This window comes from Triturus cristatus, chromosome 12 (genome assembly GCF_964204655.1).
Source record: "Triturus cristatus chromosome 12, aTriCri1.1, whole genome shotgun sequence".
NCBI lineage: Eukaryota > Metazoa > Chordata > Amphibia > Caudata > Salamandridae > Triturus > Triturus cristatus.
The window spans coordinates 205,570,892-205,585,418 of NC_140595.1; the positions used below are offsets into that span (position 1 = coordinate 205,570,892).

The 14,527-nt window shown below is 46.1% G+C and overlaps 2 protein-coding genes across 5 annotated transcripts in view; one reads left to right on the forward strand and one right to left on the reverse strand.

The window, feature by feature from the left end:
• LOC146773073 (uncharacterized) overlaps positions 1-14,527 on the reverse strand; it is a 682,875-nt gene that overhangs the window by 618,025 nt on the left and 50,323 nt on the right. The gene's annotated exons all lie outside the window — the stretch shown is intronic.
• PARD6A (par-6 family cell polarity regulator alpha) overlaps positions 1-14,527 on the forward strand; it is a 283,775-nt gene that overhangs the window by 139,441 nt on the left and 129,807 nt on the right. For both annotated transcript variants that reach the window (XM_085638323.1, XM_085638322.1), the window contains exon 3: positions 13,901-13,972. In XM_085638323.1, the coding sequence (XP_085494449.1) occupies positions 13,901-13,972 (72 nt within the window). The remainder of the gene's footprint in view (positions 1-13,900; positions 13,973-14,527) is intronic.

A 14,527-nucleotide genomic window follows, 5' to 3' on the forward strand; every position in this document is an offset into this window, starting at 1 on the left:
TAGCAGCAGCGCGTTGCAGTAATCTAATCTGCTTAATATAGTACTTTGTACTACTAGCGCTCGCGGATGGGAAGGCAAGCAGGGGAAAAATCTTCTGCAGAGTTCGAATAATGGCGAAACAGCTTCCCACCGTTTTGTTAACCTGAGCCTCCAACGTTAGTTTGTTATTAAACATAACGCACAAGTTCCGAACCTTCTCCACCGGCCGCAGTGCAGTCAGTGTATCTAAGGGCCAGAAATTTCCAGGCAACACAGGAGGAACCTTCCCCACTGAACAGTAAAGGACCTCGGTCTTTCCAGAGTTCAATTGCAATGAGTTTTCCCTCAACCAATGAGCCGTAGCCCGCAGGCAGCCATGAAACACTTCCGGAGACTCTTCTACTTCTCACACTCCTTTCATATCCCTCCTACTACTCTTCTTCTCCTCTATCCTTCCTTATGCCTCATACTGCTCTCCACGCTTTCCTTCCTTCAAAATCACGCTAATCTCCTCCACGCTTTCTTCCTTCTCCCTCATACTACTCACCCCACTCCCCTTTCTTCTGCCTCATGCTACTCTCCTCCTCACTATACTTCATTAACCCTCATGCTATTCTTCTACTCACTCTCTGTCCCAAATCTTAAACACTGTTCCTCTTCTAATGCTGTGCGTTAAACTACTACACACATAACAATTACAATTCAACCAACATAAAGGCACAACAGATCACATACAAACACTCAATAAGACATAGCTAAAATACAATACCATCAGCAAAGCAGATAGCTTTAACTTAAACAAAGGCAAGACCTTTTGCATTTCCAATGCTTGTTCATCTATGCACCTAGGATCTTGAACAACGCTCCAGGACCCATCAGGACCGCTTCAGCGCTACTCCAATTCGGGAAAGAGTTAAAGACTCGCCTCTTTAAAGAATAATACGACACAATGCATTAACCGTCCACAACTCAGCTTCCTTTTCTATTACTCCATGTCTTCAATCTTCCCTTAACCACGTACAGCGCTCGACTGTCTTTTGTCTAGGGTCGCGCTATAGAAATTCCATATATATACACGTACATACAACTGTCCCTTATTAAGGGGTTGCAGGGCAGAGAGGCATGGGAGTTCCATGACTGCTATGTTGCACTCTCCTTTTAGAGAGGGAAGGTTGGAGTGAAGCAATAGTGTCGGTGGTTTTAAGGAGCATGTGTTTAATCCCGTTATTTCAGAGTAGTCTGTTAATGCTTTCAAGGGAAATGGCTGCAGTTAAATAAAATATCACATACTGTGAGCACACACAAACGCTCTGTCTCTTCCCTGCACAGCCCCTCCCCCCCCCCCCTCCCCCCCAACTCACTGGTAATCTCAAACTCATTTTGGGGGAAACAAAGGAAAGTTCCTTTTGCACCACTATTGCTATGTTAATAAATGCTTATTACCACGGCCAACATTTAGAGGCGGGGTGTCTCGAAATCTGTCAGACTATCACTTCATTTCAATTCCCTCATCGCTCTGCATGTCCCCCCCCCCCCCCCCGTGATATATGGTTTGACCTACGCATGGCCTCCCTCGGGACACCCCGGATGTCTGTATGAAGATGAATGTCTCCCGCTGCCATTACATCATCTCTTTCATTACAGAGAGGGGTAGGAGGGGTCTCATCATAGAAGACTGGGGCTGGTCCAAGCTGCCCCTCCTAATTTAATCACTCACAGTGCACGCCTAGCGTCTCCAGAAGGCTGTATGCTATCAGTCACTGCTGTCGGCTGCACAAGACCCCTCGATGTCTGACATGCGGCCTTGGTCGAGGGCCCCTCTTCGGACGACACTGCACGGGAGTTACTATTTCTGCCCGACACTACCTGGTGTTACCCTGGTGTCGCTAAGGGCTCGCTCTGGTGAGCTGAGGCACCCACTGAAAAATAAGGTCCATTTCCTCCCTGGTTCAGACACAGGCTCCACTTCCTGCCTTATCAAAGGGGGCAGCTAGCTGCCAGTCACGCAGCAGAGCCAGTGCACCCTGCTCTAGTGGGAAGGTGGACTCATTTTCCTTACATGCATGTGGCTCTTGTATGGTGCATGTGTTACCTGGGTCGCTTCCTGGTGTCTGGGTAATATCAGGTGGTGGCTGGGTGTGCATGGCGGTGCACACCTGAGAGCTCTGGTGCGGAGTCTGAAGGCAGGGCGGCCTTCTCACGGTGCCTCCCACGCCTTCCCAAAGGGTTTCAGACCAAGTGATGGTCCCATATGTGCCAGTTGTAATTCTCATTTTGTGTAAGTGTGTGAATGAGGTGTTCTCAGCTACTGAAATGTTCACAAAAGGAAAATAAAATGGGTTTATAGGTGAGGGGAGAGAGAGGGCGTGTGAAGGGCAAGTGATTCAAGCAAGTACATGCAGTAGGACACAGTGAAAAGAGAGTGATGAAGAAGGAGATTACATATGAGACATGCAGGGGGGGCTTTCAGAAAGATGTGTGGGTGTGGGGCTGGGTGCAAGTGTCTCACAGAACGAGAGATGGCAGAGGAAAGCGCGTGAAGGGAACCAGGAGTGGCTGCGGCACTCCAACACCAGGGTCCCTCCTACGCTCCTTAGTTATGGTTAATTCACCATCTCTTGCGTTCACAATTGGAACATATTTTCACTTGTAATTATTCAGACTAAAATCACTGTCTTTACTCGTTTATCTGATTCTACTAACAAGCATTGGCAAAGCCAATAGTTCTGGCCTGATTGAGGCATATATTTGTCGGAGCGTGATATACCTGGATGCAGTAAGAGAAAAGAGAGGCATCCAAATACTGGTTAGGGAGCAGGCTGTGTGAAGCACAGGATTTTAATTCATGTCTTAAGCCACATCCTTAATTATGTGGGAAACACCTTTCGGTAAAGATTCCTTGTTCTGCTTCTTTAGCCACATCCGTTTTAGAGAACCCCCCATGCCCCCCGCTTGTGAATCCCACTGGAGGCCCCCTACACGGCACAGCAACACCAGAGGGACAGGCAGCATCATATGAAGGAATGTACAGAAAAAGCAGGGGAGTAACTCACCTACACACACGCAGCACAAGAGTAGACATCCCTCATACACACAGAGGCACAGCAAAGACACTCTAGGGACAGGTGCCTTTCGGGTACAACAGGGCTACCCTTACATACACAGATACAGGAGATGGGCAAACGCCCCTCAAACACAGACCCATCTGCTGCAGCGGGGCATACAACGCTACGTCACACACAGGTTGAGCAGAGGTAAAGGTATCAGAGGTGAGAGGTCAGAAATCCCTTTCTGCACAAAGGTGCAGCGGAGAGGCATCCCACACATGCATGGACACTGCCGGTCAGCAGCATTGTAGCACCGCCCACACCAGTGTAGCAAAGAGTTGTTGTACTAGTATTCTTTACATGCAGGTAGAGCACAGGCAGCAACAGAACAAAGGGACGCACAGGTACTGCAAAGGAGGCAGCAGTGCAAGCTTCTTTCACATCCGTGTGCAGCACAGGCAACAGTAATAAAGACACCTCTCAGGGACACTACATAAGCATAGCAGCAATACAAGCATCAGCGACACACACACCCTCAGCAAAGATAACAGCACTGCTCATTCCCCGGCCCACACTCTTTCCTAGGGATTGGGCGTTGGCATGTTTGACCTGTTTGCTGCCATAGATGAGAGCCACAACTGTTGTATGGCTCCGTCCCATCCCAAGGCCTGCCACCTTGAACCCTTAACCAGTGAGAAGAGGCAAGGGCTGGGATCTGAGGTGGGAAAATGCACCAACCACTGCGAAGCAAAGAGGATGCCTCGCCTATGTCCCCAGATTCCCCCAAGTCTCCAGGAGAGGGATGTCAAGAGTAGCCAAAGCCACAACTTTAACAGCACCCCCTCTGCGTTCACAACCCACCACCATCATCCTAATGACCTCAGCTCACGTAGCCTTACAGGAGGAACTAGATGTATCTTTGTTCTGAGCTAAACACTTAGCTGTGATCTGGCAGGCCTATCCGCCTGTGATTTCTTTCTGTAACTCTGCCCTCATGGCGCCACTTAACCCAACACCGAAATCTTGTCTGCAAAACTCCAGAGTATGTTTCTGTCACTGAGAAAATCCCTCCTTTGATGGCGTTATTTCTGTCCTCTCTGCTCTGGAATTGTAGGGCTTGCGACAGTTCGTCCCGTTTCTTTTTAATACAAATTATTCAACCAGAGATAGACCCTCATGATGGACTTAAGTAAGGATTATGGGTGATCTGTTTCTACGAAACACACTCACTTAAGTTCCTGCACAAAAATTTTCTCATCTCACCCGGTCACTTTCCTCGCTATTTTGCCAATTGCAGTTAGCGTCCTAGGACCACACCAAACTCTACAAGAATTAGGGATCGATTTGTGTCAACCGCTGCTGCCTCTAAGCCAGTGTATCCCTTCTGATGGCTTTAATCAGTTACAGTCATGTAAGAGGCACCTGGGAATCCTCCCATAGGTGTATGGCGTCTTGCTGCCTGCGTCACACTCTGGGCTGCAGTGACAGAACAACCCTCAGTCCCACAGCACATCTTCTCTACCAAGCCAATGAAAGGAGCCCTGATTCCAGCCTTAACCTGTCTGGCTCCCAGATGGCTGCCTGTGCTTGAATGTCATCCCGCTTCTGCACCTTCACCTCTAGTCCACGAATCAGTGTGCCTGTAAATGACAACAAAGACACATGTCGTACATCACCTTACCTCACATTCCCGCCAGTATGGGGCGCTCTCGTCAAGTACGTGCGGTCAACACATCCTGGTGCCTATGGCTGGCTCACCCATATCCTAAGCCGCCAGGTCTCTCCCGCCAAATACATTTACTTCAAATTCAATCAGGTCCGTCTCCAGCCGGCGCTGGGGCCCTTCCTGATATCCCTACAACTGGCCATCTGCCTACCAAAATCCCACCATCCAGATTTATTTAATTAGTGGTAATGGACTGCACACCGCCTTTGGCCTCTTCTAAGCGCTGCCCCAGTTGGGAGTGGTGAAGGGGATTCAGCAAAAGGAAAGAAACTCCATTGAATTGGAGCATCAGTTCCCTGGGAGGGTGTTACAGTTCTTGGACTTCTTGTAATGTGCCTTTTGCGCATTTATTTAGGACGTCTAGGTCCAGGTGCAGGTATAAACTTAACACTTGTAGGCCCAAAAACATATCCTGCCAAAATATTTAGCGCAAGTAAGTATGAACCCTAGAGAAATGTCGACAGGCTTAATAGTGGGTTTTGGTTCATTTTCACAATGTCTGTAGAGAGAGGATTTTGTGCGTTAGATATTTTGACAAGAATTTTTTTTTAATCTGTTTTTGAGTCTGTATTTTTGCAGTGTTTTTTCAGTCTTTATGTTTTTTCACATGCTACTGCTACTGTCCATGGCGGGGCATCTACTAGATCCGAGGCTCTGTCACTTGCCCTACTGACCTCTGCAGCAGTCCATTGCCCTCTGCACTAGACCGCTCTTCACGTCTCACTCGCCTGTGCAGTACTTTAATTATCTCTATCAATTTCCCGGCCCACATCGTCTCTTTTATAGCGGCCATTAAGTGCTCCAAAGGAAATGCACGTCTGCACATAATCTGCTCTAGCCTCGGCTGTGTTTGCCAGACACATGGCTTTGTTAAACATTCGCTGCTGACATATATTCGTGTCGTCCAAGTCAGAGTTGAATCCAACAGGGGCGGCTCTCCCCTTCATCCTTCAAAGATCGAGATATGATATCACTAGAAACAATGTCATTAAATGGCATCTGTGGAAGCAGGCACTATGTTAAAAAGTGTTATCATTAGGTCTGAGACGGTGATTTCAACTGTGTCGTGGATGGTGGTCTGGACAGACACCCTCCTCGGCTGACTACTAAACCTAGGATGACACTCTCCCTAAAAAAGATAGACACTAACTTTGGGCTCGAAGAGATATGGAAGGCCACTTACACCGATGCAAAGGACTTCACTTGCTACTCCCCTACTCACAAAGCATACAGTCGATTGGACTGTATACTGGTCTCCGACTCCCTGGAGGAGAAGCTCGGTGGCCCATTTGTCTCGGTACCTCTCCGCTCATGCGCCAGTGCTCTGTGAGTTCGGCTGGGGGGATTGTACGCCACTCACTCATGGGATGGAGACTTTCCCCTGAGATCCTCCAGGACATGGAAGGACGAGAGACTGTTGCAAGGGCTCTCTCGGATTACTTTGAGGTGAAGGGGTCCTCCACCCTACACCACGCAACCGAATGGGAGACGATGAAGGTGGTGATCCGGGGGTGTTGTGTGGGTTGAGGGGAACACTCCAGTCCAAGCTTTTGCAGGGGGGAACTGAATTGGCACGCATACAACAGCTACCACAGGTTGGCACCTCGGGCACCAGGAAGAACTGGCTGTGCAGCGGCATGTTGAGAAAGTGAGGGATAGGCTGGAGAAATATACCCTAAAATTGTATCGCCGGCTCCTCTACTGGGAGGGCGACACTTTAGGGCACCTGTTGGTCTGACTCCTTAGACGGAGACTCCTTGTTCCCCTGTACTCCACCTCAAGGACTCTATGGGAAGGAATGTGCACACAAAAGGGGGTATAGTCAAAACCTTCAGGCCCATCTGGAGGGCGTATAGCGCAGCCCTAATACGCCTGCCCCAGACTCTGTCAACACTTTCCTGAACCTCGTACCCCTATCCCGTCTCGACAAAGTGGTGGTCATGAATTTAGATCCAGATCTCACTTTAGAGGAGAACCGAGTGGCACTCCAGCAGCTCCCCCACTGTAAGACGTCAGGCGCCGATGGCCTCCCTATAGAGTTCTACCAGGCTTTTTCCCCTTCCCTTACACACAACCTACTCGAAGTGTACCTGGAAGTCTACAGCACTGGGGTCCTACCAGAATCTATGCAGGAGTTCTACATCTCCATGATGCCTAAAACCGTGGTCTGACATCTCGGATCCCTCCTCCTATAGACCTTTGTCCATGATTAATACAGACACTAAAATCCTTTGCAAAGCTCTCTCTCAGGTTGTGCCCAGTCATTCAGCAATTAGTCCACGAATATCAACTTGGGTTCATTTCTGGTCGTAACACCACCATGAACCTGTGGAGGCTGACACATCTTGCATGAGGTGGATGGTAGGGAGGACGACATTGCCATTGTCTCCATAGATATTGCCAAAGCCTTTGACATGGTGGAATGGTCTTACCTTATGCAGGTGCCGAGTGCCATAGGGATTGGCCCTCGATTTTACTACTGGGTACAGTTATTATATACAAGCCCTGTCTACAGGGTGTGAGTGGGTACACTATGTTCGGAGAGGTGATCCATCGGCAGGGGAATGCTGCAGGGTTGCCCCCTGTCCCTGCTTCTTTTTGCTGTTGGATCTTTAAGAAGGGTTCGGGGATGTGCCTGGCCTTCGGATCAGTTATCGGAAATCCCTGCTCTTCCCAATGGAATAATTACGATCTCAAGACCTTGCCAGCTCTCCCTCTTTAATGGGACACCAATAGGTTTCCTTTCTTGGGAGTGATGGTGGTACACACTACTCAGAAGTGTTTACAGTAAAATATCCTCAGAATCATCGAAGGCCTCCGCTCATCCATTACATTTTGGAATACCCTTCCTCTCTCCTTAATGGGACGTGTAGCGGTATCAAAAATGGTCATGCCGCGGTGTGTTTGCTGCATCCAACACTTGTTTGACCATATCCCCTTGGCTGTGTTTCGACAACTGAAAACCCTGCTCTCCTCTGTGATACAGGTGGGGGGATGCTCCCGAGTTACTAGGGACTTTCTGTTTCACCCACTGGTGGAGGGGAGCTTGGCAGACTCAAACCTGGAGCAATATTACCTAGCTTCACAATTACAACATGCAACGCACTGGCTCACGAAAGGGGACAATTGGGAGAAGAAATCACTGCTAAACACCCCCAGTGCCTTCTTTTCAATATCTCAGATCCTGATGCCAGGAGGGTGGGGGAAGGGTTATGTTCCATTCCTGGTGAAACACACTGCAACGCTGTGGGAACGCACAGCCAAATTATTATTGAAGAAGACCCCTATACCAGGGAGTTTATTTTCTGGGACCTACCAGCATTTAGGGCACTCATGAGTTCGGTGGACATGACCCCGTGGCAGGACGGAGGGTGCGAAACCTTAGGGGATCTGTTCCCTAACAAATTCATTCCTTTAAAGCAGCTCGAGATGCTTTTAATTTGGCAATGGGTCACTTACTTCAATATGCCAGCCTCTCAGCAATTGCAAGAGACATCTGGACCTCTTTCTCAGCAGCCCCACCTACATTCCACACCTCCCAGGCAATGATGGAGCTGGGAGGAGGGCCACACCTAGTCATGCACTTTTAAAAGGCCACGTCGGCAGATAGACGGCAGGTTCCACCCTGCTAGAGTGGCCTGTGATGGAGAACTTAGGCTACAACTTTAAGAGGTACAATGGGCACGAATGTGTGGTCTGGTGCAGTCTACCTCCTGCAACGCCAGATTCAAACTCACACACTTTTACTTTTTGCATCGGACATACATAGCATCACCCATGCTACACAGAATAGACCAGGCTACAGCGATGCCGTCATCACACAGCATCCTTTCTACACCTCGCTTCGCACTGCCCAATGGTGCTTGCCTTCTGGGCGCGGGTGGTCGAGAGAGCAACAGCAGTGGTGGCGATTTTCTGTCCAATAGACCCAACTACATGCATTTCCCAAATACACGCATTTTGGGAGACACGACAAAAAAGGTCAGCAAAGGCTTTTGAATTTTTACATTTACTCCTTGTCCTTGCCAAAAGGCACGTTGCAATAACCTGGCTGGGCACAGCGAGCCCAGACTTGCGGGAGTATGATGTGGCCGAAGGGGCGGTAGAAGAGAAGTTACGATGGAATAAATGCAGGACTGACGACGAACTGGGTGAGGGCCTTGATGTGTGTGGGGGACTGCTGGCTACCTTCCTGGACCCTCCAGCTCAGGCCGGGCCTAGGGAGATGAGACATGAAACTCCTCCATGTCAACTTCTTATTAAAAAGAGGCAACACCAATACTCCCCCACACAGCATCCACACTATATACTGCTTCCTCTTGGGTGTATGGGGGCGGCTATTAATTGACGTGTATAATTTCATACTTGTGAATTGTATTGTGGATCTGATACTGTACCTTCCTGTGCATGGGTTTTAAATGGCATATGTGTATTGATGACTCCTTGGCAATTTTTTTCTTTTGTCATGATGTTACCAGTAACCAATAAAGAATGTTTAAAAAATAATAATAATAGGTCTGAGTCACAGAGGAATATATTTGCCTACCTTGTCGATTCCTCTGGAGTGTAATTGCCCCAGTGGCAGGCCATCTTCCTCTTTTCTGACGCCGAGGGCTCTAGTCCTTCGGTCTACTCTAACCTCTGTCCTCCAAGTCCATTTAAAAGCCCACATCGTTTTCCTGGTCACATGGTTCCCTGTGTGCTCCTGCAGCATTTGAAGATGTGTATCTGACTATTGGGATCAAATAAATCATTCTACAAAAATATCATAGCCGTAACATAGACTTCCACAATATTGTCAAGGATAGTGTGTCTAGTTAGGTGTAGCATTACTGTGAGGGTTCAGTGGCAACGCCTGGGCTATTCTGTTGTATTGTGTCCTCTCCTGTCCAACATTGGTATGGTAATATCAATTCCAGCGTTCACGCCAGTGGAGATACACTGAGAGAGGTTCATTATGAAGATTCCGGATTTCAGCTATGTGTGTTACAAGTAGGACACACCCTACCAGGAGCAGTGACCACTCTTGCCTAACAGAACACTCTCACTACAGTATTTCCACATCACACATCTCACCGGACAGTGACATCACAGCACAAGAATAGCAGACAAGGGACAGCATTCGTGTTGTGAATTTTCATAAGTTGTCATTTACATCATTCCTGTAGACATGCACTGTTCAGTTTGAGTCTAGCACTATTTGACCTGGGTAAATGAACCCAAGCTAAGCTTCTACCTGATTAGGTTATGCGGGAATAAGATTCACTTTTTGGCGGCTTTCCCATTGCCAGGTACTTGGTTTCCATCATTACCTTACTGCCCGTGTGGTGGGAAATCACATCAATCTATGAAGAACTTTATGCTGTTTTGCATGCTATATTCTTCTCTCAGGTTTTGGTTTCTGTGCCCAATTTTAAGAGGGAGATTTTTTAATAATCACCAGGAGGGTTTGTGCTTCCTCCAGCGCTTGGAGTCCAAAACTATATGCTGCTCAGTCTTACATTTTATTACCCAAGCACTGAAACTGAGAAGGAGATATGCACTTAAGCTCAAGCTTATGAGTTTGTAAGTACTTTGATATGTGAGCCCAAAAAGCTATCATGAAATTGTGTTATTCTTTGGGCATTTAAAATATTTCTTTAAGTACTCTTACTTTTCACTTAAATATGGGGGATAGTTGATATTTGCGGATTTTATTGCGCTCTCATGGTTTTAAACTGAGTTTTTATTGTGCTTTTATGGTCTTTGTGGCCGAATAAAGCTTGATGATGAGCCTAGTACATGACAGTTCCCGAATACTCTCTTCAGTTGTATCTGTGGTATTTTGTGTTATTAGCATTCTCTGCTTGCTAGGTTCCAGTAGTTGCTGCCTTGTAACTGAAAGTGTCACTGTAAGGATAGGAATGTCACGTTTAATGCAATGGTGCAAGCGGTTACAAGCCTGTCTGTGGGTGTTTTGCTGTGTTTTAGAATGTTGGTGATGTATCAGTATGTAATCATTGTGGGTAATGTTTATTGTGGTATATGCTGAACTGGCACTCTTTGCGGTGTCGGTCTGTAGCTGATTCGTTTTTTTGTTTGTTTCTCGTTTTGCTATTTTTATGGTTGCTGTATATTTCTGAACCTGGCCTCAAGTTGTATTCCTTGATTGGCGCCACATACCCTCACAGAAGCTGTTGAGTGTGTTCTTTGCTCTTATTTCTTTTTGTAGTAGGATGACTGGTAAGTAGTATTCATACCCTAAGTGGTGCACTACTATGAGTGGCTTGTACGGCACGTTTCCATGACTGAGTAATCAAAGGTGTACTTTTTGTGATTCTTTTGTGAAATGGCGTCATACGCTGGTGGTCTGGGCCTGTTTGTCATGCCCCATAGAATAGCAGAGTTTTGGGAAGGGCAGCAGGGGTCTGCACATCCTCTTTCCACTTGTACTTGGTCAAATGTAATTTTTTCCAGCTGTCCTGAGGTAGTTTGTCTGTTTTTTTGGGCTGCGCCCTCAGTTGTGTGTCACACAGAGTGGTTACTGGCCACATACCACTTTGGGGGCTTTATGCTGCCTTGCTTATCTGGTGTTTTCTAATGTGCCCAGTGTCCAGCATTAGATGTGTTGAGCGGGTATTGACTATCCAGGATGCCAGCTGTACATTGCTGTTCATTAGGTTTCTCTTTTATGTACCATAGAGGGCAGCGGGATGTGTTTGGGCATGCTGTTTATGTTTGAAATCCTTCATATAAATAATTCTGAGCATGGTTGGGGTGCAATAGTATTGTGAATTGGATTTGATCCTGTTAGTTTGTTGGAGCATATGTGTGTGTGTGTGTGAGCATTCCCGTTCTAAGTTGGTGTTGATCGATGTGCTTGTGTGCATTGCTCTTTCTAGGCTTTTGGCATTTTTGGGGTGAGGGGGAATGAACCAAACAGGACAGTGCTTAATTTGAGCTGTCACTCATTTTAGGGACCCAGCACTTATTTTTACATCTGCTGTTCGGCACTGCTGGAAGTCACTGCCAAAAAGTTTTATGATGCGGCCAGCGCAGGCCATGTCATAGCGTTTTTTTGTGTTAGGAGGGGCTCAAACAAACTCAACATGGGGGGCGAAGAGACTCGGCGTCGGCTCAACATCCTGTGATTCTGGGTTTTCAGTAACTTTCAGCCATGCTGAACAGCAGATGTGCTGCTAAAAGACATTCACATTGATGAGGCAAATAGCTTGGCCATTGCCGAGACCTATCGGCTTTGCCAATGCTTCTCTTATGAGGGGTAAAGTGTTAAATTGCTTTCTTCATTCACTGATTTATGCACCTCAGACAAACTGGGGCATACCACAGTGAAATAGCATTGCGACTTCTCAGAATGCGTGTTAGTTGAAGACAAAATATTCCTTGCTTGTACTGGAAGCAAACTCTGGTAGCTTTGCAACTTTGAATTACTTCAGAGCAAGCAAGAGACTCAAGAACCTATTCCCTGATTGATGGTCGAAAATGTCGGAAAAGAACACATCGTCCAGTTGGCTGGCCTAGTAAATTAGTGTAGCGATGGTGTGTGAACCAAAGCATGGGGATGGACACAGAGTAATTCTTGTGGGCCACTTTCATCTCCACTGTGATCTAGGCGTTTATATAAACTGCACAGACCAATCTTTTAGTCTCTGGTCAATGGCCCAGAAAGCAATCGAAACCCAGGGTAACTTGTTTAGTAGATTTCCGAGCTGCTTTTGACTTAGCTAATCAGGAGATTCTATGGCAAAAATTAGAACCCCTGGATATTCCTATGGGGCTTCCAGCGATGTTAAAAGAATTTGCCAGGAGAAATTGGTCTATGGTGTCTTTGCACTTTACCTTGCAGACCTTCCTGCGACTCTATTAAAGACAGACCGATTCCCTTCAAGAATGGGAATGGGGATGGGGTGCCATATCACTTGTTCACTGTATGACGATGACTTGGCACTGTTGAACATAACACATATTGGGCTACTATTGAAATTTGCCCTTTTTAGTATATATTGTGCTGAAAATCAATTGAAGATTAATATGGAAAAACTTAAAATTATGTTACTTGGGCAAAAATGTACAGCTTTTACCCGGTCTACTGCAAAGTTGATAGTAGAGGAAGTTATATTTTGTAGGTAGGTAGCTTAGAATGATTTTTAACACTAAATCAAATTGGAAAATGCACGTTCACACTTTAAAAACTTGAGCGTCATTCTTTATAAAGCCAGTATTGACAGCACATAAAGCTGATGTTAAGAAACTAACTGTGTTTGATTGCCAGACACTTCAACATTAATGATTTTATTATAGAAGTACAGCTATTTTTATTGAAAAATGAATCAAATGAAAGAGGCTTTGAAGAGTCAAGGTCCAAGGATCTTGGTTTCCTGGCTTTAAAGAGCTCTACCTATTATTTGAGAGTGACATGGTAGGATTTAACAGCGCATCCATACCTTATGAAATTGCCAGACCCAGTAATGCAAAGTGAATTAATACAATTAGAAATAGGGCTTAACCCTTTACATGCTTGTTGGAATCGAGTAAAAAATGTAGATGGCGAGAGGAATTTTACTTGTGAACTCAGGATTCACCGTACCAGTTTGCACATATATTTGTTTGTTAATATATTTTTATCTTTAAGGCTCAATTTATTAAAACCTGTTTTAATTAAATACAGAATTAATGCCCATATGGATGCAATAAGGATTTTATTTGCAATGTAGTTATTAGATGTGATTTGTGCGGTGGTTAAATTTTTAGTACTGTAACTGCTTTGTAAGTTTTACTTGTTTTTAGTGAATGAATGTATATGAAATATTGTGTTATTGTTTAAAAAAACATGGTATTGAGAAACATATGTATTATTACTTCTACTTACACAGCGCCAAGACAGTGCCTCCTTGTTTGTTATTTTTTTTCTAACAATGTACTTATCTGCATTCTCAATCGCCAGCAAACATCTTCCTTGCATCGCTGTTATTCATTGCTTGGACCTGAGTCTCACATGATTTAATATGCAAAATCCGGTTTCCTTGTGATTTTATTCTGTGAATTTATCGCCTTGTATGGTCAAAGGATCCACCTCTTAGTGGCCTTTTTGTTTTTATGCCATATTACACCCCACTTCTAACAGTGGTCTCTATTGTTTTTCATGCAGACATCCCGAGAACAGTAAAGTGGCAAATGAAAGACCGGTGCAGCGCCCCAGCCCGCCAAGGCTCCTTAGAACGTGAGTCCTTCTTGGAGTAGGGTACTTTCTGCTTTATGAAAATCATGAGGTGGGTGGGGGATACTAGACCTCCTTTCCGGGGAATTGGGTGCGGTAAGGCAGCTTCCATCAGTTAGGACATGGAGTTCAGACTCATTTACAGATCTTTCCTGTTATGGGAGCAGCTCCTCTTTCTCTGATCTCTTTGTACGGTTCAATGGCTATATTATCTCCTCCTCCAAAGTAGGCTTTCTCTCCTGTACAGTTATTTGGAAATCTGAATGTATGTTCTCTCTGAAACAATCCTATGCAAATGTGAGACTCCCTTCTGCCTTTGCATCTTGCTTTTAACAAGCAGTGTCCTCCTAAATGATCACTACCGTCCGCCTGTGAGCTCCCAATCCTCTCCTTTGAATTCCCTTCAGCATATGAGGTCTGATCTTGCTTGCCCTCCCGCCCGCATCTGAGCTACTGGTTTGCCTCTTGCATTGGACCTAGGAGCACGCCCTGCACACTCCTCTTTAAAATATGAGCACTTCAAATCCTCTGCTTTCGGCTATATCTGAGCACCCAAAC